The sequence below is a fragment of the Anoplophora glabripennis genome, unplaced genomic scaffold, assembly GCF_000390285.2.
Source record: "Anoplophora glabripennis isolate ALB-LARVAE unplaced genomic scaffold, Agla_2.0 scaffold590, whole genome shotgun sequence".
Taxonomy (NCBI): Eukaryota; Metazoa; Arthropoda; class Insecta; order Coleoptera; family Cerambycidae; genus Anoplophora; species Anoplophora glabripennis.
In genome coordinates, this window is record NW_019416683.1 from 11,686 (window position 1) to 35,808 (window position 24,123).

Genomic DNA, 24,123 nt, shown 5'->3' on the forward strand with positions numbered 1-24,123 from the left:
GACGAGGGCGACGACGAGGACGAGGGCGACGACGAGGACGAGGGCGACGACGAGGACGAGGGCGACGACGACGACGAGGAGGACGAGGACGAGGACGAGGATAAGGACGACGACGACGACGACGAGGACGACGACGAGGACGAGGACGACGACGAGGACGAGAACGACGAGGACGAGGACGACGAGGACGAGGACGAGGACGAGGATGACTTTATTTGTACACAGAAGATGTTGAGGGCAAAGTTTAGATAATATGTCTATTCTTACACTGAACCTACATAGCCTACACTTTAATAGAAGGTGTCTGTCACCAGACCGTCCCAACCAAAGGTGTCAATTATGGTTGATTAAAAAGTAATTTGTAATATACAAAACTAGAACGTGAAGATCATAATAGTAGCATGCATATGAAAAATAAAATAACTATGAATAAAATTTTGTTACATTTAACAAAATTTTCCAAAAAATAATTATGGTAGTCAATGACCATAAGTGACTATTTGCATTTGAAAATGACCATCAAATATTTAAAATTACCCCTATATTTCAATAATTCTATTAAAATTATAATTTATACTTAATAATAAATTTTTTAAATAATAATTTTGGCCATTATGCATGCACAATCCAATTTTTCTAAAAATTAGTAGCAGGAAATGCAACCAGAATGAGAAAGCAGTTTATGTTATAAAGTAAGCAAAAACTTTAGAAAAGTACAATAAGCAAAGCAAAACAAAACATCCGTTCAATGAAATATAATTTTTGAAATTTTAAAATGAATGAATAAATATGACCAAATAATGTAACCGGTAGTTACCGACTTTTAATTGACCGGTTATTACTATTTATTCTAATAATCCTAGTAGTTCCTAATAATGAGTAGTTCCAAAGAGTAGTTCCTAATAATGAAGAATTTTTTCAATTGGGTGCTGAGAGGATGACAATATTCTATAATACAAGGTGTTTCGAAAATAGTTGAGGAAAATGAAGAGTGTGATTCTTTGGCACATTTTAAGTAAAAAAAGTTCTTATTAATATGGGTCCGTTTTCGAGAAATAGGGTGCCACTTTCTTTCATGTTTTCCATCATATAACGCCATTTATCTTGAATACAGTTCGTGTTAGAGGATTTTCCTGAGGATGTAAAAATTAAGGGAAAAAGAACCTCACGCAATCCTAAGATCTCCGCCACTGTCATATGAATAAAATTGAATAGAGATCAAAAGTAGCTAATATTGATGATAATACATGTACAAAATTTAAGTTATGTATCTCAAACGGTTCCTAATATATCCAAAAAACTGAGAAAAAAAACTATTTTTTGTCACCCTATTATTTCAAGAACGATTTTAATATGAACTTTTTTACTTAAAATGTGCCAAAGAATCGCACCCTTCCTTTTCCTTAACTATTATCGAAACACCTTGTACATAAAACATGTTCGTTCTTCATTCAGTGCTTAAAAAAATTGATCAGAATTCAATGAACTTTTATTTTTAATTAGATAAATCCTTGTGAATGTTTGTCAAATTTAATTTATTTTGGTCATCCAAATTTAAATTTTAAGTTTGGTCAACGTATCCTAAACTACCCTGCATAGAAGTGTCTTCAAACGCATAAGCCAAACTTTACATATGTGACAAAAGTCCTAAAATATAAGTTATAAATATGAGTCAGGAAATGCTTGATTAGTGCTCCTGTCAAGTAAAACCAGGTAACATAACATATTACCCCAGTTTTTTTTGGTGACTCAATCAAGTTATACTAAAAACCAATACCAACGAGAAGCAACAAAATCGGCGGCCTCCTTTGATGTTTTGTGGTCACGACCAATATGAAGGAAACACAATCGTTTACACTGAGAGAAGTTATACCTTTGAATAGATATACACTGAACTGTGATAAAATATAACATCATCGCAACGGTTTTCATAGCATTGTTTTATATACCTAGATACAGTGTCCAGAATTAGTGATAAAATGTATTGAAATATTAGAAGCTAAAGAAGACAGAAAGTCCATTAAATAGTAAATTGTAGATAATTCAGTGGTATATAGATTTATTCTTTTGGCGTTATTTAAAATGTCAGAAAAAAAAGGTAGCCTTTTATATCTGCCTATACTATTTTCCTAATTATTTGTTTTATATTTTCTTAATATGATAATAATAATGATATGACATGATTTAACCCTTTTTAAACCATTTTACAGACTAATATGCAGCTAAAAATTATACAGATTTTGTATGAGTTAAAAGACATAATTCATTTATATTTACATTTGAGACATAGTTTTACATGTTTTATTGTAAAACAGGGTAGCCCTAAGAGGGGAAACCTGTCCTCAATGCAATAAAATATAAATTGGTTAAATTCGCATAAACTAGGTACTGTTAAAAATGCATATCTATCTTAAAACACATTTTATTGTTAGAATTATTTTGTGCTACATTCGCCTTTCGTAATCCTTAGGGAATCTAAAAGGGTTTAATCCTTCACCAGTTTTAGATGAACGACAGCAAAAAGCACAATAATAACCAGACATTTTACTGATTTCAAGTTGATCCTAAATGAAAACGAAATACAATACAAATAAATCCACTATCAATTAATGTTATACAACACAACTGTCCACCGCCAAAAAGACTATTTACTAATTACTGATTTCTTCTATTTATATTTGGCGGCTCTGACAGCCGTTGACAGCTGATAGCAACACAACCCAGTTCGCGCATGCGCGTACGAAAACTGTTAACGAAGAAAGCCTTGCTGTCGCTTCTCGTTGGTATAGTGTTCTCTGTTAAAACATTCAATTTTGACATTTTACACAAAATGCGTCGTATTCAAATTTTGTCATTAAATCTTGTCTAAAACTAAACTTTATCCCAAAAAAAATCAGTTAAAGGTTGTCTTTACTGCCTAAAGTATACCACGATGATAAAGGTAACATTATTAGGTGTATTTAATGACCAACCAAAAACGACAAATAATGGTTATATTTTATTAAACATTAGTGATTAACAAAGTAGAGAATTGAAACGTGAAAAGTTTATGAAGTAGTCCTATAAAATATGAATAAATATAAAGGGGGCTTGAAAATATGGACTTTTACATAAAATATATAATTATAATCTAAAGGCTGGAAATATAGGCCTGCTGAGTAACCTTGTAATTGGTAGTGAGTGGGTATCAATTTCAAAAGTGAAGTGAATAGTGTGAATACAAATTTTGAAAACTTAAAAATATTTAGGTGTCTTTTCAATAAATTAAGATTGTTTTGGAGTTTTGAAAATAATTATAATAATTCATTCTTTTGAAATTGTAATTTCTAGGAAGGAATAATAAAATAAACATGCTAAATACTATAATTTTTATTATCATTTTTTTATTAGTGCTTGAATAAAGTAGTACACATTGCTGCATTACTCCAGCACTTATGAGTGACCTAGATGCTCATAAATGATTCAAGCAGCATTGAGAATTTATAAAACATGCATGAAAGAACGTGACTTCCCAAGCCATGAGCAGCATTTCTCTAATATTTAATGAATAGAATTATCTGTGATTTTTTTATATCCTTATAGCACTGTTTTTTCAAAGATAATAAAAAGTTCATATGATGTAGACTTTATTGATGAATTATGTAGCGACATATTTTACTATGACAAACTTACTGTTTAGAAAGCCAAGCATAGTGTTCAAATGCCAATTCTTGAAATCCCATTCTGTTTTTGAATCTATCAATATGAGCTTTAAATTGTGATATAGCATCTCGTGGCAGATTTAAAGCAAACATTAACCTGCAAAGTTTATAGTTAATGAAGCCAGCAACTGTTCGAATTTCCGAAGCATTGGTGTCTACAATTCTAACTTCCAATAAATTATTATATGCATGAGTGTAGTGTCTAAAAAATAAAAGAATTTACCATGTAAAATAATTTTTTATTTCACATTACTTGTGAGCCGTATGAATATCATGCTTCAACTCATTCAAAAATCCCATCTTGAATTGATGCCTAATGTACAAATAATGATGTGCATTTTTATTTAAATGTTCTTTATGTGACTTTATATTTTTCACTTCATTGTGGTAATAAGTTTGGGAAAATTCATAGAAAGCATTTTCTAGTCGAATAGTGTAACCCTGTAGATGATCTCCATGTGGTAAAACAAATAATGACTGCGAGTTTAATTCACAACTGGAACATAATGTTATTGCCTTCTCAGAAGCTAAAACATCCTCACCTGCTGGAAGTGAGAGCGTGTGCTGAATGAGAACTACTGTAATGCGACAGTTTCGACCTTCCAAAGCAGCTCTAAAAGAAAAAGAAAAATATAAACTAATTAATAATTTTATAGATAGGAGGATTAATTACAATTTATATTACAAATTATGCAGGACACATCATCGCTTTGGAATTCTTTCGACACTCGCCATAAATAAGTAACATATCAACATATTCATTTGATGTAAAAATTAATGGCATATCTAATACTGATAGACCGATCAGATTAACTCATTTAGAGGGTAAAAAAAAATTGTTACCTGGACTTTTATAAGTGGAAATGGTAAAGGGGCTTATAATAAACGAAAAAAAAATAAATGTGTGAGCAGGGGCGGCGGAGGGTTGATTTGGGGGGTGGTGGATAAGTTATGAAAAATTGTATCGTTGGGATTTCTGGCGAAAGTTGACCTCAAACAAAAAAGTATCCAATACAAAAGTCGTCGATCATGCAAAAATCTACTACTTTTGTAGAGGTCATTTTTTAACATAACCTCAAAATTTCCGAGAAAAATGCGAAAAACAGGTTTTTCTCTGATTTTTCGTTTTTTATTTCTCATTTCCGCGAAAATAATTCAATTTTGACGAAATTTGGTGAAAGTATACCTTTCTATGTCTTAAATAACCTCAAATTTTTTTCTACTTAAAAAAATCATCGTACAGATTTCTGCCGGTAATCATTTTTTTCGTTTTGACATATTATACTTTTTGGTGAAATAAAAAAATTTGTAATCACAGTTCAAAAACATGCTCAAAAATGTAAAAAATGACTTGCAGCAATGAAGTTTTCAGTAATGGTTGATAATTTGTTTAAATTTTAAAAAAATCAAAAACTGATTACACCATTCAATTGTACGGAAAAAATACAAACAAAACTGTCTCATTGTTTGACCCTATTTTATACACAAAACTATTTTTGTACAGTAAATTAATTATCTCGTCGCCGAACAGGTGTTAAAATAATAAAAATCACTTTAAAAAATGATATATAAATCAACAAGAAGCAAGTTCACAATTACAAGTTTAATTTCACACTGAATGGAATAAGCAAAGCAGATCTCTTATATAATAAAATAAAAGCATTCTCAGCAAAAGATAAGGAAGTTGACTTTTGTATCTAGTTATTACAGCAGAGAAATTAATGATTCTGAAAATAAAATATGAATATAAAAATAATATATATATAATTCCTCCCGTCGTAGAGGGAGGTACAGGGGATGGAGCGACCAGTGTCCTAGTGGGCTATAGTCAGTCCTTTGGGGGTTGAGTCATCTGGGATGGCGAAGTCCTCATCTGATACCTGGGCTCAGGGGTGCTTCTTGTAGATGCTCAATACACGGTAGGTAAAAAGGAGTCAGCAGAGAGTCACTGCTCCTCGTGTGGTGACTTGGAAATCATTGATTCAAGCATGATTCCAGTCCTTAAATTACTTATTTTTTCCAGAGGTTTCTGGGACTTCTTTATTGGAGTCATTCTACTTCGAACTTCTTGTGAAGATTTTAGGCGTTATTATTTTAATAACCGAGGCTCTCTTCTTAAAAATGTAGTATATTATTATTATTAAAATTATACCCAAGATAATATAAATGTGAGATAATGTGGTTTCTGGTTAAATTCTGGATCAAACAGTTCTAGAGGTTGGATTTTAAATTTGGATATACTCTCCGCTAAACTACTCAATTCATCTAGCTGTATATTTTCCAAATTAATTTGATATTTACTTCTTGTTTGTTCTTAAGTAAGTAAGTTGAAATAGGAATGAGCAAACTTTGGTATGGGTAAAACTTGGAAATAGTCATAGGTTTGTATTTGGAATATGGGAATTTTGAAAGTTGATATATACTTTAAAATTTTTAGTACGCGTTTTGATAGAGGCTAATTTATAGTAATCACTCAGTGGACCTTTAATTATAGATTCTTTAGGATAAATTTGTTCTAAAGTATTATTTAATTTTGATGGTAGGGTAGTTAGATAAATCAACTGTTCCTTTTGTTACGTTTGAAGGTTAAATTGATTACTTTCTAAGATTTTTAATTTTTCTCTATCTGTTCTCTATCATTATTGTCCATGAGGCCAAAAAGTTCATTATATCCTGTACCGATAAAGTTTAGTAATCCTCGTTTTCTGTGGTTTATATAAAAAAGGGTTGATAATTTATTGTTAATGTTTTTTATTAGAGGCTCGAATTGTGTAATAGACTGGTTCCCTTGAGTTTGTATTTCTCGAGAAAAATTCTGAATTATGTTTGATAAATTTTGTAAATTTATTATTTGTACGAGATTATGTGAATGTGTGCTAACTTTTGCTTTTCCTAGATTAATGAGGAGTATAGGATTTTGTAATTCAATTATTTGGGAATAACTGTGCCAGAGGAATATTATCATCACTATCAGTGAATTCTTCATCCTGTAACAGAGGAGAAGTATGTGAGGTTTTTGATTTCTTAATATGTTTTTTGTGAATTTTTCCTTGTTTTGTTTGAATGGTTGGACCGTTATTATTTATGGCTATGGCTTTTTTGAATTTGGGTTTTGTCTTTTGTCTGTTCGCTAAATTGTCCTTTATCAGTACATTTTGCAAAATTTTAACCTTTTCTGGTTCGGTTTTATTTTTGTTTACTCTAATGTTTTTTGTTTGGTTGCCTCGACTTTATTTTGTACGTCCTGATATAATTTGGAATAGATTTGTTTCTGTTTTTCTATGAAATTTGTGGTAATTACCTTTTCGTCTATTTCTATGTTTTGGGGAGATCCTAATATTATTTCAAGGGGAGTTCTTTGAGTTGCCGAATGTATAGAATTATTATATCCAATGGTTGCTAATTTAATTAAGGTTTCTTGATTTAATGTAGGGTTGTCTAATTTTAAGGCTCTGATGGAGTCTAGGATCATTGAATGAAAACGTTCGACAGGGCTGTTAGAATTTGAGTTACCAATACTAGTGAAATGTAAATTTATTTTATGTAGCTGGCAGAATTCCGTAAATATTCTATTGTTAAATTCACTACCTTCATCACAAATTATTTTGGCTGGTTTTCAATAGTGAGAGATGTAGTTAAGGATAGTATTAGTCGTTGTTATAGCATTTCTACTAGGGATAGGATATGCTTGTCCTAATTTTGAAAAAGCGTCAAAAACTGTTAAGAATTGGTTCTTGTCAAAGAATAGGATGTCTATATGTATAACGTCAAATGGTTTTAGAGGTCTCTGTCTTTTGGATCGGTGGGTTTTGTGGGTGTCTGTCATATTTAGCACGATTACATGTTTCGCAGTTATTAACATAGGTGGTTATAGCTTCTTTCATGTTAGGCCAGTAATGAGTTTTTGACAAGGAGTTATAAATAGTATCAATACCTCTATGTACTGTATTTACTTCATGTTGTTTTATTATTAATCTAATTTGGGATTCTAATTTTTCTACGTCTTGAGCTTTTAATGTTGAAATTCTGAATTTAATTGTATTATTAAAGAATTTTGGTATCAGTCGTTCGAAACATTGTCTTGCTTTTTGGTCATAAAAATAAAGGCAATTTATTTCTTTTGGTTTTAAAAAGTTCCGTAATAATTTTGCTTTACTTTCATCAGAAAGTTGAGGATTAAATAATATAAAGATAGAATTGTTATCGAATGGTCTAGTTTGTCTATGCCAATAAGGTTGGACAAGGTTTTGGTTTAATGCGATGGATATCTGATGCTTAAAATGATTTATGGGTTGCTCGGTTATGGGTAATTCGGCTACTGGGTTTTCTATTGAAGTGTGTATAGTCTCGTTATCTTTGGGTTCAGGAATATGTAATACTGGAGGAGACGGTTCAGGAATGTGTAATACTGGAGGAGAAGGTTCAGGAAGTTGTCCTAAAATGTCGTTAAGTAGTTCTTCGTCTATTGGTGTATTCGGTCTGTCTATATTAACTAGCATGGAAAGTGTTTCATCTAAAATAGGTAAGTCTGAGGCTTGGGAAGTTGAGGGTTGAAGTTGGTGAATGTTAATGTCTGGGGGAAATCTGGACAAAGCGTCTGCTACATTATTCTCTTTTCCTTTAATAAGTATATTTTACTTCATATTCGAATTCTTCTAATTTTAGTCTCCAACGGACTAATCTAGACTGAGGGTCTTTTAGTGAGAAGAGCCACTGAAGAGGTTTATGATCCGTATTAATTATAAATTTTCTACCGTATAAGTAAGGCCTAAAATATTTGGTTGCCCAAACGATTGCTAGTAATTCTTTCTCTATCGCCGAGTAATTTATTTCTGCCGGGTTTAATGTTCTACTCGCGTAAGAAATTGGATGACCGTTTTGAGATAGGACTGCTCCGATCGCGAAATTGGATGCGTTCGTAGTTAATACGAAAGTTTTTGAAAAATCTGGAAAAGTTAAAAGTGGTTCATTTGATAAAATGTTTTTACATAAATTTACTGCTTCTAAAAATTCTGGTGAATGTTCAATTTTGTTTCCTTTTTTTAAACATCGAGTGAGTGGTTTCGTTATTTTTGCAAAATTGTTTATGAATTTACGATAAAAGCCTACTAGTCCGAGATGATTTAATGTCTGGCTGTTTTAGGAACGGGAAAATTTTGAATTGATTTTATTTTATCCGGGTTTGGTTTTATTCCTGAAGGGGTAATAACATGTCCTAAAAATGTGGTCTCTCGTTTTAAGAATTCCGATTTGTCTAACTGAACTTTCAAATTTGCTTTTCTTAAAGCTTCAAATACTAAATTTTGTATGTGTGCCTGAAGGGAGGTACTGAAAATTACAATATCGTCCATATAGACGAGGCAAATTTTGTTTTGCAGATCTTTGAGAACATTGTCCATGACTCTCTGGAAGGTAGCGGGTGCGTTTTTAAGTCCGAAGGGCATTCTAAGGTATTCGCAATGTCCGTTATTAGTATTGAGACATCTCTATCTGAAATATTGTGATCGACCTAACTTGTCTAAAATATCGGTAATATTTGGAATGGGGTATCTATCACTAACAGTTTTTTCATTGACTTTGCGGTAATCTACCACAAGTCGCCATATTTTGTTGCCAGAAGCATCTAATTTTTTGGGCACAATCCATATGGGACTGGACCAAGGTGAATCTGAAGGTCTTATAATATTATTTTGTAGCATTTGATTAATTTGTTTTTGGACTTTCTGTTTATGAACTTCGGGGTATCTATATGTTTTTGCGTGGACAGGGATTTCATCCTCAGTTTTTATCTGATGTTTGACTTGATTGAAAAATGTAAGGGAATCACCAGGGAAATAGAAAATGTCGTGGTAGTCTTTACAAAGGAGAATTAAATGTCGTTTTTCTTCTTTAGATAAATGGTCCGTTCTTAGTAAATCAGGTATTTGCTCTTTTTTGTATTTTTCTGTTAGGTGAAATTTGGAATGGGTTTTTGAAAATAATAAGTTTTTGTTTCATTAGATGGATTAAAAAGTTCTACCGGAGCATATCCGTCTTCACTGGTAGTTATTGTTTCTCTGAGTATTAAACTATTTAAATTCTGAAAAGGAATTAAAACGTCACCGAAATTTACTTCTACTGGGATAGTTGTCTTTAAATATTCGTTAGGAGTAAGAGTCACTCTTCTTGTTATGTCATAAGGGTCTCGTAAATACAGGGGAATATTAAAATTTTATCCTATGAGCCTATTACTAGGTAGATCAATAACCATGTTAAATTTTTTCATGTCATGATAGCCTATAAGTCCATCGAAATAATTATGAAAATCGTAAGATAAAACTTCTAAATTTTGATTCGAATTAAATTCCGAAAATGCAGGTATATAAGCTTTTTGTTTAATGGTACATTTTCCTAACAATGTTTTTACTTTAGTTGAAAAATTTAAAATTTGGTTTGGACAGATTTTTTTCTATAATATCAGGTCGTAACGTAGAATATGAAGCACCTGTATCAATTAAAAGTTTTAAAGGAGGATAAGGATGTTGCGAAATTTTGATGTATGGCAATTGGGCTGCTAACTGAATATTATTTTCTACTATGTTTGGTTGTCCTGAGGCTGGGTCAAACAAAAATTTTGATCGTTTTCTGAATTAAAAAATCTTGATCGTAATTTTGGTAGTAATCTTCGTCCTGATTTGTTTCAAAATTCGGCTCATTTTGGTATTCTTAGTGTCAAAGTTAGAGTCAACGTTAGGGTCAACATTTTGTTCTTCAATATTAAAATTTTTATTAATTCTAGGTAAATTTTGTCTAGGTGGTTTATGTCTAAAATTTTGTTGATTTGTTCTCGTATTATGCGTCTGGTTTACAAATGATTGAACTCCAGACATGGGAGTTGGATAATTTGTCTTATAATTTTGATACGTTCCTGAAGGTTGTGGATTTCGATTATAATTTTGATTTAAATTTGGGTTTCTGGGCGGTAAAGGAGGTCTTGAAAAATTTTGATTTTGGAAATTAGATCTGAAATTTGGATTTAATCTTGAATTTAAATTTGCATTATAATTTCGTTAAAGGGCCCTAGGTGAATTAGAAGTCGAGGGAATATGATACATGTTTTTCTTAAGTTGTTCTTTGTACTGATTAAATTGCAGTTCTCTGTTTACAAAAGATATCGCGTCTTCTAGCGTATTTTTATAAAGCATTTTCAGCAAAAGATAAGGAAGTTGACTTTTGTATCTAGTTATTACAGCAGAGAAGTTAATGATTCTGAAAATAAAATATGAATATAAATATATATATATATAATTAGTATTGCTATAAACATAAGTCGAATAGTGAATAAATAAAATAAATAATAATTTTTCTTGCGTAGGATCAATTAGTGTACTTATTTTTTTTTTAAGTTTGATGAATTCATAGATGTACAGTGTGTCCAAGATAAGGATGGGATAGGCATTAGGATCTAGGAAACGGTAAGAGATACAGGGTGGCTCATATTAGAAAAATGTTGTGTTTTTTTTATACCCAACAGTATGCTGTTTAGAAAGTTTTAAAATTCCGGATAGTTCCGGAGATATCCGGAAAATTATGCAAGATTGTTTATTTTTTTCTGGCTTTATTTGAAAACGAATTTTAAAATAATTACTATATTACTATTGTAATTTTTTCCTGAGTACGGCTCTGAACGCTTTCAAAATATCTGTATCTATTAGAGAGAGAGACAGAGAGAGGGGGGGAGTCCCTCCCTCCCTCCCTCAATAGTCAAAAGTCAATACAGCACAAAATATTCAACTACTATTAGCAATACTAATTATAAAATAATAAAATATTTCATAAATTCGTATTATTTTTCTATTAGGTACAACTTTTTAAATTATGGATTAAAAAAAATTGTTGGATATTTTGTGCTGTAGGTATTGACTTTTATTCTCTCTCTCTCTCTCTCTCTCTCTCTCTCTCTCTCCGCCAATAGATACAGGTATTTTGAAAGCGTTCAGAGCCGTACTCAGAAAAATTTTTTAATTATAGCTAAAAACCTTTTTAAGCGATTACAATAGTAATATCATCTAATACAAAATTAAAAATGACTAGATTTTGTCATAAAAATAGCAGCGATATATTTAAAAAAATTAATCTGATGATGGACCCTCGAAGTCGGATTGCAAAAATGTTGATGCCATTCATTGGATAGAGCGAAAAAAGTGGCAATGTAAAAATGTAATTTATTTAAAATTCGTTTTCAAATGAAACCAGAAAAAAAATAAAACGATTTTGCAAAATTTCGGTTTTTCGGATTTCGCGTCAACAGTAGACTTTGCTGTTAATACTTTGTATTACTGAAATCTCAAATCGTCCAGTTCTGAAAAACTATAGTCAAATTGTTGATCGAAATTTACTAACGTAATAATTAATTAATCAAAACTTTTTACAATGCTTCTTATGTTACTAGGAATACTTCCTATAAAGTTTTTTGTAAATTTGTCAATATGTCATTACATTTTGATATATTTTCAGCAATTTTTATCTTAACTTTATTAATCTGAAATGATTCAATATATGAATTCGCGTTTTCTTAAATTATAAATTTAAATCAGATTTTAAACATATACTTACAATTTATTGGACTACAATTTTTTATTCTATTAATTTCACAGGCACACAAAAAAAATCATGAATGGTAGACTCCACTGTTCATAGGTTTTTGGACCGTAAAAAATTATTTCAATTGCCCGTTTTCCCGCTAGCACCCCCTTACTACCCCCCGAAGGAAGTTAAATTTAAAATTTTCGTACAAAATTAAGATGTATGCGTATTTCTATGTTTTTTGTGACGCTGAAACCGAATATGTCAAAAAATGAATTTAACCCCTCTCTTACCCGCTAGCACCCTCTCACCACCCCCAAAAGGGGGTTGAATTTTAAACTTTTGTACAAAATTAATATGTGTTTATTTATTTTTTTTTCGGACGGTAAAACCGAATTATGATTTCTGTCCTAATCATAACCATGTTTATTTTGCCTTTTGATATTTTGAACTTGACACCTTATCCTAAACAAGATATTTTAAGCAAGAGAGTTCGATATCATAGAAAGAGGTAAATGTCGAATAGGGTTGTCCACTATAAAAACAAACCATATACAAATTGTGTTGAGTCAAAGATTTTATATAAAAGAACCTGCCTGTATAGTCAAATTTTAAATATATGACAAATTAGTAGTAGAAATCATTTATGAATTTTTGCGTTACTTAAAAACTAGTCTGACGTCATAAGGGGCAGTTGAACAAGAAGCTAGTAGCGATCCTATTGCATAATTGTAAGAAGAAGAAAATATGTCAAAATTGACCATCAAACCCTGCTGCCCTGTTTCCTGTTTTTTTAAACAAAAGTGACACTAGTGACAGCAGTCTATCAATTAAGAGTATTTGTGATAGTTATTATTAATTTCCTGATTGTAATGGATTCAACAAAATTTAAGTGGTGTTTTGTTCCACATTCTATATTCCACATAGCCAATCTCCATAAGACTCCCGAACTGCACTATAAATTTCCGTAAATAAATAGGTATTTTATATAAATAAACACAATAAAATCATTCAAATATGTTGATCCTCACCTGACTGCTTTTATACCTCTGATTTCGCCAATATTAAAACGCTAGTCTCATTTTAAAAATTCAATTCATGATTATAAAAATATCAATTTTCGGTAAAATTTGCGTAGTAGCTTTCACAAATCCCGATTCATACATTCTGCTTTAATTATAAGGGAAAATATTAAATGATTATTACTTAATAATAATTTTACTTAATAAAGGAATTTGAAGATTAAGGAAAATAACTCATAGACTTGAAAATATTTTATACGAGTGTCACTGACAGACTGACACTACTGTCGGTGTTGACAGAGCGTCTTCTTCCAATTTTTTTCCTTTACGCAATCATTTACATATAATTTCACTACAAGGTGCCCCTTATGACGTCACAGCCGTTTTGAAATGTTATAAAAAAATCAGTTTTAAATAATTATTTTAAAACTGTCCTAACGCATTTCTCAATCTCTAATTGTGTATACACACTAGTTAGTACGGGTAGAATTATATTATCTACTATTTGAAATTTGGTCAACAACCCTCAAGAGGATTCACGTTAATCAAGCACCCCGAATCGTGAGAGGTAAGAGGACTCACTATAATCAAGCACCCTGAACCATGAGAGGCAAGGGGACTCACGTTAATCAAGCACCCTGAATGGTGAGAGGCAAGGGGGTTTACTTTAATCAAGGCACCCCGAACCGTGAGAGGCAAGGGGACTCACATTAATCAAGCACCCCGAATTGTGAGAGGCAAGGGGACTCACGTTAATCAAGCACCCCAAAGGGAACAAAAACCTACCACATCTACGCTGTTCCTGGGTTGCGCTAAGAATCATAAATACAGGGTGGTCCGAATTTTATGCAGGAAACTTCGAGGGTAGATAGACCTCTTTAAAATAATGTGTGTTTGCCTTATAAACATAGGTCTGTAATGGCCCCGTTTTAGAGATACAGGGTGTTAAAGTTGTTAAAAAAAATTGATTTTTTGTTTATATCTCTGGAATCTATAAATCGATTTAAATAAAATTTGGTACAGTTAATCTATGACAGTAGACCTTGTATTCTCTAAAATATGAGCTCTAAAGGTTTAACCAATGGTGTACAACTGGACAGGGTCACCCCCCTTTTTTATAAAAAAAACCTACGCCACTGCATTTATTGCAAGTTATTGTAATGGATTTATTTTATATTCTGATGCACAAAATATGTAAAAAAAGTAACTTGAATTTTTTCTCTAAGATTCGCCGTTTTCAAGTTATTCATACCAATACAATTCCCTTGTGTGGACATTTCTAACCATAATATTACAAGAATATTTATGTTTATGCTTAAAAGTAAGTGAAATCTGTAAGCACATCAACAAAATTCTTTACACTCGTTTCCACACCACCTGTGAGGTAGATTCCTTACGCGTTTTAGTTTCCCCTGGAATCCTAACACACTATCTTTACAAATAAGAATGACTTAAATAGAAATGATAATAAATGTACATTTACCAAAGGAGTAGTGAATTTTCATAATCTGCATATTTGGTCACAAAAAAATCCTCATGAAATTCGGACAAGATCTTTTCAACACGAATTTTCTGTGGACGTGTGGCTAGGAATAATTCGCAATAAAGTTTGTGGACCTTTCTTCTTACCACCTCGTCTAAATTTCCAGTAATTTCTTAAACTTTTTAAACTTAAACTTTCATAAACTTTCTGGAAAACCATCTATTTGAATTATTAGAGGATGTTCCATTAAATATACGACCAAATAGCTGGATACAATGGATGGTGCTACTGTGCATTCTGGGAGAATAATATAAGAATGGCTTAATGAAAATTATATGGGGCGATGGATAGATAAAAGACCAAATGCCAATGTCAACCATAATGGTGCAGAGGGTCCAGTGTCTTGGCCAGCCAGACTGCCATATCTAAACCACCTGGACTTCTATGTTTGGCGTTATCTGAAAAGTTTATTCTACTCCAACAGATATAAGACCACAACTACTGCAACGAATAGAAGATGGGTGTAATAGTCCAAGCATTATAGAGAAATTCTTACAGAAATTATTACCTGGACAAAAAAATATGACCGTATAGGAAATTTAATTTTAAATTGATTTTCTTATTCTTTAAACTCGATCCAAAATGGCGAACATGATTTAAAAAAATCGCAAAGTTGCAAAAAACGGTTTTTCTAAAATAACTAAAAATATACATATAGCAGCGATTGAAAAATTATAAATGAGAAAGTTGTAGGCTTTAAAAAGATTTATCGACTGATGTTTTGTAAGTATCGATTGATTTGTTACTTTTCGAGAAATATAGAAAAAAACCGTTAAAAATCTTCTCTTTTCTGTTCTTCTATAGCTCGTTTACATTTACTTTCCCATACTTGCTATTTACTGCAAGCATAGCCCCCGGCAAGCCAAAAAAAAATCATTTTCGAAAAATTTAAAAATATTAATTATTTTTCGAGATATATCGATTTTTTGAAAAAAAAAGGCGCTCTCGAAAATTGGCTAGATCTTCTCAGCGGATAGACCTACAGTAACGATTTTCGGTTTATTTTCTTCGTAAAGAGTTATATTATCATGCTGTTAAAAAATGTTGACGATTTTATTAATTTTAAGGATAAAAAAATGACATTGAACAAGATTTTTGGTTATATTTTTTCAAATAACTATTTCAATTTTTATTTTATGAAAATAACTTTTAAAGAAAGAAACTGCTGACATTTTTTCACGAATTTAAAAGAAAAAAATGTTTTTTTACGACCTTCCGAAGCCGAGATAATTTTTTTATTTAAAAAAAATTGAGGACGCAATTAACTTTTTACAGCGATGCGCTTGATGGAGGTTTATGTTGAATACTTATATTTTCAAAAAAAAATANTCCCTTTTATACTCGGCGGCCGAAATTATAAAGAGTGACTAATACATAATATAAAAACACTATTACCATAATGCGTATAAAATATAAAATGATTTCTATACGGTTCAATATTATTTATCTTTGTGCCGCTCGCCATGCACATCGGTAGAATCTATAATCGTGTATAGACTGAGTTACACTGAACGTCGATCTATATTTTATCTCTGTCTTTTGCACTTGGTAGGGAATAGGGAAATGCTTTTTTAGTGGGTGTAAACGGACTTGATTTGCCCGACCTGAGAAACGTCCCAATTGTGTTTTTTTAATTTATAAATTTATTATAGCCATGGAATTAGACCCCTCGTCTACGCTTATGCTATGACGTTTCTCAGGTCGGGCAAATCAAGTCCGTTTACACCCACTAAAAAAGCATTTCCCTATTCCCTACCAAGTGCAAAAGACAGAGATAAAATATAGATCGACGTTCAGTGTAACTCAGTCTATACACGATTATAGATTCTACCGATGTGCATGGCGAGCGGCACAAAGATAAATAATATTGAACCGTATAGAAATCATTTTATATTTTATACGCATTATGGTAATAGTGTTTTTATATTATGTATTAGTCACTCTTTATAATTTCGGTCGCCGAATATAAATGGTTCGCGCTTGCAAAACCGTTGTTGAGTCACAATGTGAAAAAGTTGACGATTATTCTCTTAATGCTTTCAACATACTTCTTCACGAGAATATTGAAGACGAACAAGAACATGAATCAAAAGACAATCCGACAAAGAAAAGAAGAATTTCATTCGATAAGTAATTTTATCAATATAGGATACTTGTTTTCATTGTAATAATTTTATACGTATTTTATACACAGTTGTATAATTATTAAATATTTTTGTAAATAAATTAAATTCTTAAACTTATTTTACACCAAAATTAATTAATTATTGAAATAATGAAGTAATTGTTAAAAGGCCAGCAACAAGTATCAGTATGATTAATGAAGCAAAAAAATTAAGGTATTACACGAAAAATACTGTAATATTATTAATTATTAAAATGACGATAAATGCAAACAAATGTAAGTTAAATAAAAACTAAACATTTACGGGACTATTTCGCTTCTAAGGCGACAATGACTATAATATTCGTGTTTATCTCCGCGCGCCGCTTCCCCCTACTTCTCCGTCCGGTCCAGCTGACGCACTAAGCGCTTGCACGCTTCAGTTTATTACTCAATTACTAATACTAAAAATCAATTAAACATATCCTACTATTTTTTGTTTGAAAATATAAGTATTCAACATTAACCTCCATCAAGCGCATCGCTGTAAAAAGTTTATTGCGTCCTCAATTTTTTTTTTTAAATAAAAAAATTATCGGCTTCTGAAGGTCGTAGAAAAACATTTTTTTTTAAATTCGTGAAAAAATGTCGTTTCTTTCTTTAAAAATTATTTTCATAAAATAAAAATTGAAATAGTTATTTGAAAAAAACAACCAAAAAAAGTGCAACTTTTTCAATGTCATTTTTTATCCTTAAAATTAATAAAATCGTCAACATTTTTTAACAGCATGATAATATAACTCTTTACGAAGAAAATAAACCGAAAATCGTTACTGTAGGTCTATCCGCTGAGAAGATCTAGCCAATTTTCGAGAGCGCCTTTTTTTTCAAAAAATCGATATATCGAAAAATAATATTTTTAAATTTTTCAAAAATGATTTTTTTTTGGCTTGCCGCGGGCTATGCTTGCAGTAAATAGCAAGTATGGGAACGTAAATGTAAACGAGTTATAGAAGAAGAGAAAAGAGAAGATTTTTAACGGTTTTTTCGATATATCTCGAAAAGTAACAAATCAATCGATAGTTACAAAAAATCAGTCGATAGATCTTTTTAAAGCCTACAACTTTCTCATTTATAATTTTTCAATCGCTGCTATATTTTTTTAGTTATTTTAGAAAAACCGTTTTTTGCAACTTTGCGATATTTTTTAACCATGTTCGCCATTTTGGATCGAGTTTAAAGAATAAGAAAATCAATTTAAAATTTAATTTTCTATACGGTCATATTTTTTTTGTCCAGGTAATAATTTCTGCAAATTTAACGTTAATCCGTGACAGAATGCTTGGACTATAATGAATTAAAAGAAAACCACCACAACATTAGTTCCAATTAATTCCATTAATAGAAGATGTCAGAAATGTATCGATGTGGGTGGTTCGCATTTTGAACAATTGTTGTAAATACGTATAGCTAATTAAAAAAATTAAAGCCACCTTTTTTACGCATTTTGTGCATTAGAATCTGTTACAATGACTTGTAAAAAATGCAGTGGCGTAGGTTTTTTTTGTAAAAAAAAGGGGAGACTCCTGTCCAGTTGTACACCACTGGTTGGACCTTTAAAGCTCATATTTTGGGGAATGTAAGGTCTACTATCATACATTATCTATACCAAATTTTATTGAGATCGGTAAATAGATTCCAGAGATATAAACAAAAAATTAATTTTTTTTAATAACTTCAACACCCTGTATCTCTAAAACGGGGCTGTTCCAGACCAATGTTTATAAGGCAAACACATATTATTTTAAAGAGATCTATCTGCCCTCGAAGTTTCCTGCATAAAATTCGGACCACCCTGTACATCTAAGAGCTGATATTTCTGATCGGTGAAGTATTGACGTTTACAACATAGGAACTGGAGGTACTCTTAAACTTGTCTAATTAACAGGTAATTGACTTTGGATCGTTGGAATTTTGAGCGTTGAGCCCATGAAAACTTTGGTTCTCCCCTTTTTCCGAAAACGTTAGCACAATTTACCGAGAGCCAACTTTCCTATGGATCCTGCTGGTTCTTTTAAATGATTGTAAAGGAGTGTAAGGGGGTAATCGAGTAAGTGGATATCATTTTTTGTAGTCATTTTAGGTTTCAGTGTCCCAAAAAACATAGGAATACGCATATATCTTAATTTTGTGGGAAAATTTAACCCGCTTCAGGGGGTGGGAAGGGGGTGCTAACGGGAAAACGGGCAATTGAAATCATTTTTTATTGTCATATTCGGCCCCAAAATCCTAAGAATAGTGTCCAACCTAGGTTTAGAACAAAAACAAATAAGTGATTGTGGATCTCTTGTCTGAATATTGTAAATAACCAGCAACAATCGGGATGGGTAGTGGGTTCTTTACTCGAAGAACGAAAAGAGTAAACGCCAATGGCTTTTTATTATTCACTTTAATGGTACCTCACACGATACAACAAAATAAAGGGACCAATATTTTCTTGTACATACACAAGAATCTCGGTTTTCTACTACTTCTATACAACTTAACAATAACAGAAAATGCATTTAACTTGCCAACAGTGGAAATGCAACGACACACTCGTGTCTTCGATTGGCCGTCTCACCTCCAGCTCAGTCTCGGGCCAACTGACTGCCCCGCAACCACTTCACCACTTGTTGTCTCACCGGCACACAAGCTGGCGCGCGCACTACTCCTTCCCTAAACCCGACACAAACTTTAAACTAATGCTAGGTAGGGCGTGTTACAATATCTACTGACCAGAAAAAAAGCACAGAAATGAATTTAATATTTTCATGGCATTCGTTTAAATCTAATTGATGTGTATTAACAAAGTTCAATCAATCAACATTATAGTTAATTATGTAAATAATGTAAATATATAAAAAAAAATAAGAAAAAATAAATGAAACATTTATACATTTTTCTCTTTTCTTAAATGCATGTTCCGTTTATAAAGTATTTCTTAGTCCCTCCTCTTGAATAATTGCGCCTGATGAAATCTTCCAGCTTCGTTTTTTCTTCAAAAGTGTATACTCTTCCTTCATGTAAAATAAGGATTTTGCATTGGCTGGTGTTTACACTTTTGAATTCGAAATTTTTACATGCTTCTGTATACATTTTTAATCTTTCAGCACTTAAATCTTCTTATATTAATTAATTTCTCCAGGCATATTAAAACCATCGTCAGCCAGTGGCAAGGGTACGAATGTATGAAAGAACCTTAGTATCTACTAGACGTTGATAATTTATCAGTTATTTTTGCAACAACTAACGCTTGCAGTGAGTACCCTTTGGTTGAATCAAAAGGAGAATAATTGTTAAATTAATTGAACCAGTCGATAAACATGATTCTGCACCAATACCTTGACCTCTATAAAAAGATTTAGAAACAGTTAATTTTAAACGTTTACAACATTTTGCACAATACTATTTTATGAAACCCTAAGCAATTAGTGGAACCGGAAGAATGGCCAGACAAAACTAAAAACCTACCTGCAGTCATGGATTGGCAGATTGCCAACCAGACTGTAACCGAAGACAAGATAAGATAGGCAATGCAAACCTTCTCACCCTTTAAATCACTAGGCATTGATGGTATATATCCAGCCCACTTACAATAGAGAATGGATGTTTTAATGCCACACCTGGAACGAATGTTTAAGCTGTGCTTTACACACCTTCACATTCCAAAGATTTGGAGGAAAATGAGGGTTGTATTCATTCCCAAAACAGGGAGGCTGGATTAAACCTTCCCAAAGGCATACCAACCCATCAGCCTGACTTAATTTCTGCTGAAAACGATGGAAAAGCTGTGTGAGCGATATATAAGGGATAGTGTGCTAATGGATAAACAGCCATACCCTAACCAACATGCATACACTCCAGAGCGATCTACTGACACTGCCTTCCACCAGGTGGTGGGCAGGATCGAGAAATCCTTGGACAATAAAGAGTACACCCTGGGGGTATTCACTGATACAGAAGGGGCGTTTGACAAAATAACCTTCCCAAAAATTTACTTGGCTCTTATGAAGAGAGGAGTTTCTCCTACTACCATATTCTAGATGGATGCTCACTAAAAGAGCTATACAAATCAATGTGGGGAATGCCTCCATGAGAGGAATTGTTGCAAGGGGCTGCCCGCAGGGAGGTGTTTTATCACCACTGCTGAGGGACTTAGTTCTAGGACAGTCTCCTATGCCATCTCAATTCGGAAATCGGCATCTATGCCATCGCTTATGCAGATGACCTCACTATGCTGGTTAATGGAAAATTCAAAGGGATTCTTTGCCAAAGAATGCAAAGAGCCCTAGGAACTTGTTGCATATCAGAAGTGAAAAAAAAAGTAAGGAGTCGGTAGTCAAAAACTGACAATTATATATTACAGCGTCCAAACTCATTACCAAACCAATTATGAAATTTATATGTACTTTTTTCTTCATAAATATGTAACTTTTTATGAAAATATTCTAAAAATATGTAACTAAATTATATACTTACTAATGATATGTGACAGTCGTTAATTGTGATTAGGTGACATGGCATTGTTAAATTTATAGATTAAAAATTGTTTAGCTATCAGAAATTCCTTGGAATGATGTAAAAAATATTAAAACAGAATATATGCATATATTAATTTTAATAACTAACTGTTATAACATAAATGGGAATAATGGATTTTACATACAAGTCTTTTTTGATTTCGAAGTATAATAATCTAATAAATCCGATTTTCTTTTGTTAATTTGTTTTTGAATTTTCACGGTCTGTGTTTCATAAATTTGACTCTCATCGGCTAACGTATGGGCAGCACTCATTAAGCCCTGTGCTATATTTGCTTCCACAAGATTCAATTTTTTTATTGCACTGTTTAATTTACACTGAGCTTCCTGTAACAAGCTAACCGATGCTTGGCCCTTCTCCTGCTGAAACTTAGTTATTTCTTTCAGTTTGTTTTCAAGCTCACCAATTTTCTGTCTATTATTTTGTTAGTTCTTCCGCTTGTTTTCTTTGATTTTCTTTTTCCTTTTCAATCATTAATTGTGCATGTGCTTCATCCTTTTGTTTTTCTTGCTGAACATATAATAAGTATGATTTACGAGCTGCTCTTGACATATTTAAAAGTTCTTTATTAATATTTACCTTCTGTATTTCAACCTTGTCAGTTTTCTTGGATAACAGTCGTTTAATAGTTTTATAATTATTTGTCCGTTCTATTGCAGTACATTTTCTGGGAATATATTTCATAAAATATTCCATTACAGCCGGCCATTGTTGAATAAGTCTCAATGCTGCAGATTCTATTGTCAACCATCTCGTAGACACATGTTTTAAGAAGTGGTTTTTTGGAACACATTTTTCTTGAATTTGCTCATAATCGGCCCAGCGACTTGGGCGATCTTTGAAAAAATACTTTATGGAAAGAAGGAGTTGTCCTACATCTTGGCCAAAAACTTCTAGTCCCTTCAGGAACGCATTATGAACAATATGGATGGTACATGTACCCACATCCACAAGAGGCTTAGAACTCAAACATTTTAATTGTTCACTCATTACTCTTGAAAATTTTTTATTTACATAAGGACCATCGCTACCAAGCATAAGTAGTTTCTCTTTGGGCAAATCATAACTATCGATAACTTCATTGATTTTATTCAACAAATCATTTGCTGTTGCATGCTCCAAAAAGTAAGTACGCAAACTTATTTCATTTTGTGTGTAATGTAGGAAACGAAACGCAAGTCGCAAAGCAACAAAGTTATAATTCCAAATAAGATTTAAATTTGGTACACAACACAGAGTATAGCTTGTCTCTCTCTCTCTCTCCCTCTAATATAAATGTTATAGATAGAGAAAGATGGAGAATTTGTATGCTTCTTACTCTTAGAATACACACGTACAAAAGCAACCCGTTTACTGCACTAGAGTTAATACGGCCGAGATTCCCGAGCATAGCCGATTGGCGCAACAATGCAATCGACAAATTCCACAGAACCGGCTTCAGAAAAACTTACATTTTTAAAAAAATGTACTTTATGCACTTTTATTAAAAATATGTAACCAATATGTACCTTGTACGAAATTATGTTACTAGTACATAAAATATGTACCGAGTGTGGACGCTGATATTATTATATGACAGTCCACTAATTGTACATCAGTTAATAAACACATTTACAAACATATTTGGTGATTTGAGCCGGATAAGATAAGAAGAGATAAGAGGTCTGCAACCAGCGGATAATCACATCAAATATGAGGTCAGTTTATTCCATTATATTGGATTAATCAAATTAAAATGAGTACCGATGTTGAAATGAAATTGTTAAATAAACGAAAATCAATCAAAGGAAGTGTCACACGAATTCAAAATTTTGTAAATGCGTTCACAGATGCACAAGATATCATTGAAATAAAAATCAGAAATAAAAAACTTGCTGAGTTATAGGCAGCTTGTAAAACAATACAATCGGAATTAGAAGAAATTGATTTTGAGAAATACGAGAATTAAAGGGAGGAGTTTGAAATAAACTACTATAATTTAAAATCTCAAATTGAGAAAATATTGAGTACTGACTCAATCAAAGCTTCTCAGTCAACAGACAATTCATTCCAATTAACCACTGTAATGAATAATGATAATCAAAAATCAAATGTATGTTGCCACAAGTCACTATTCCTAAATTTCAGGCAATTACCAACATTGGCAGAGTTTTCATGACATTTTCGTATTTGTTATACATAACAATGACAGAATAGCACCAATCAGTGGCATTTCTGTAGGGCACTGCTGGATAATGCATGTCAAGTCAATTTTGTACTTAAATCAATAGTTCAACAACTGGGTATAAAAACATTACCAAAGAACCTAGCAGTAAATGGAATAAATCAAATTCAAGCACGAGCTAACAAGGCAATTAACCTCCACATCACTAATCGTGAAGAATCATTTGAGAAATGTTTAGAATTCATGGTGTTAGACAACATAACTTCAGATTTACCCAACCAATACATTGCATACAAACAGTGGTAGTTACAGCGTGGAATTTGTTTGCTGATTCTCAATTCAATGTTCCTGGAAAGGTAGACATGCTTTTAGGAGCAGAAATATTTTCCATATACTTGATGAAAACATACCAATTTTACAAAACACCAAATTCGGATGGA

The 24,123-nt window shown here is 32.2% G+C and overlaps 1 protein-coding gene across 1 annotated transcript in view; it reads right to left on the reverse strand.

Moving 5' to 3' along the window:
• Positions 1 to 24,123, reverse strand: part of LOC108913603 (trafficking protein particle complex subunit 11) — a gene marked incomplete at its 3' end in the record, with an annotated part of 47,356 nt that overhangs the window by 3,846 nt on the left and 19,387 nt on the right. The window contains 2 exon segments of the mRNA XM_018719170.2: positions 3,673 to 3,903; positions 3,955 to 4,314. Of these exon segments, the coding sequence (XP_018574686.1) occupies positions 3,673 to 3,903; positions 3,955 to 4,314 (591 nt within the window).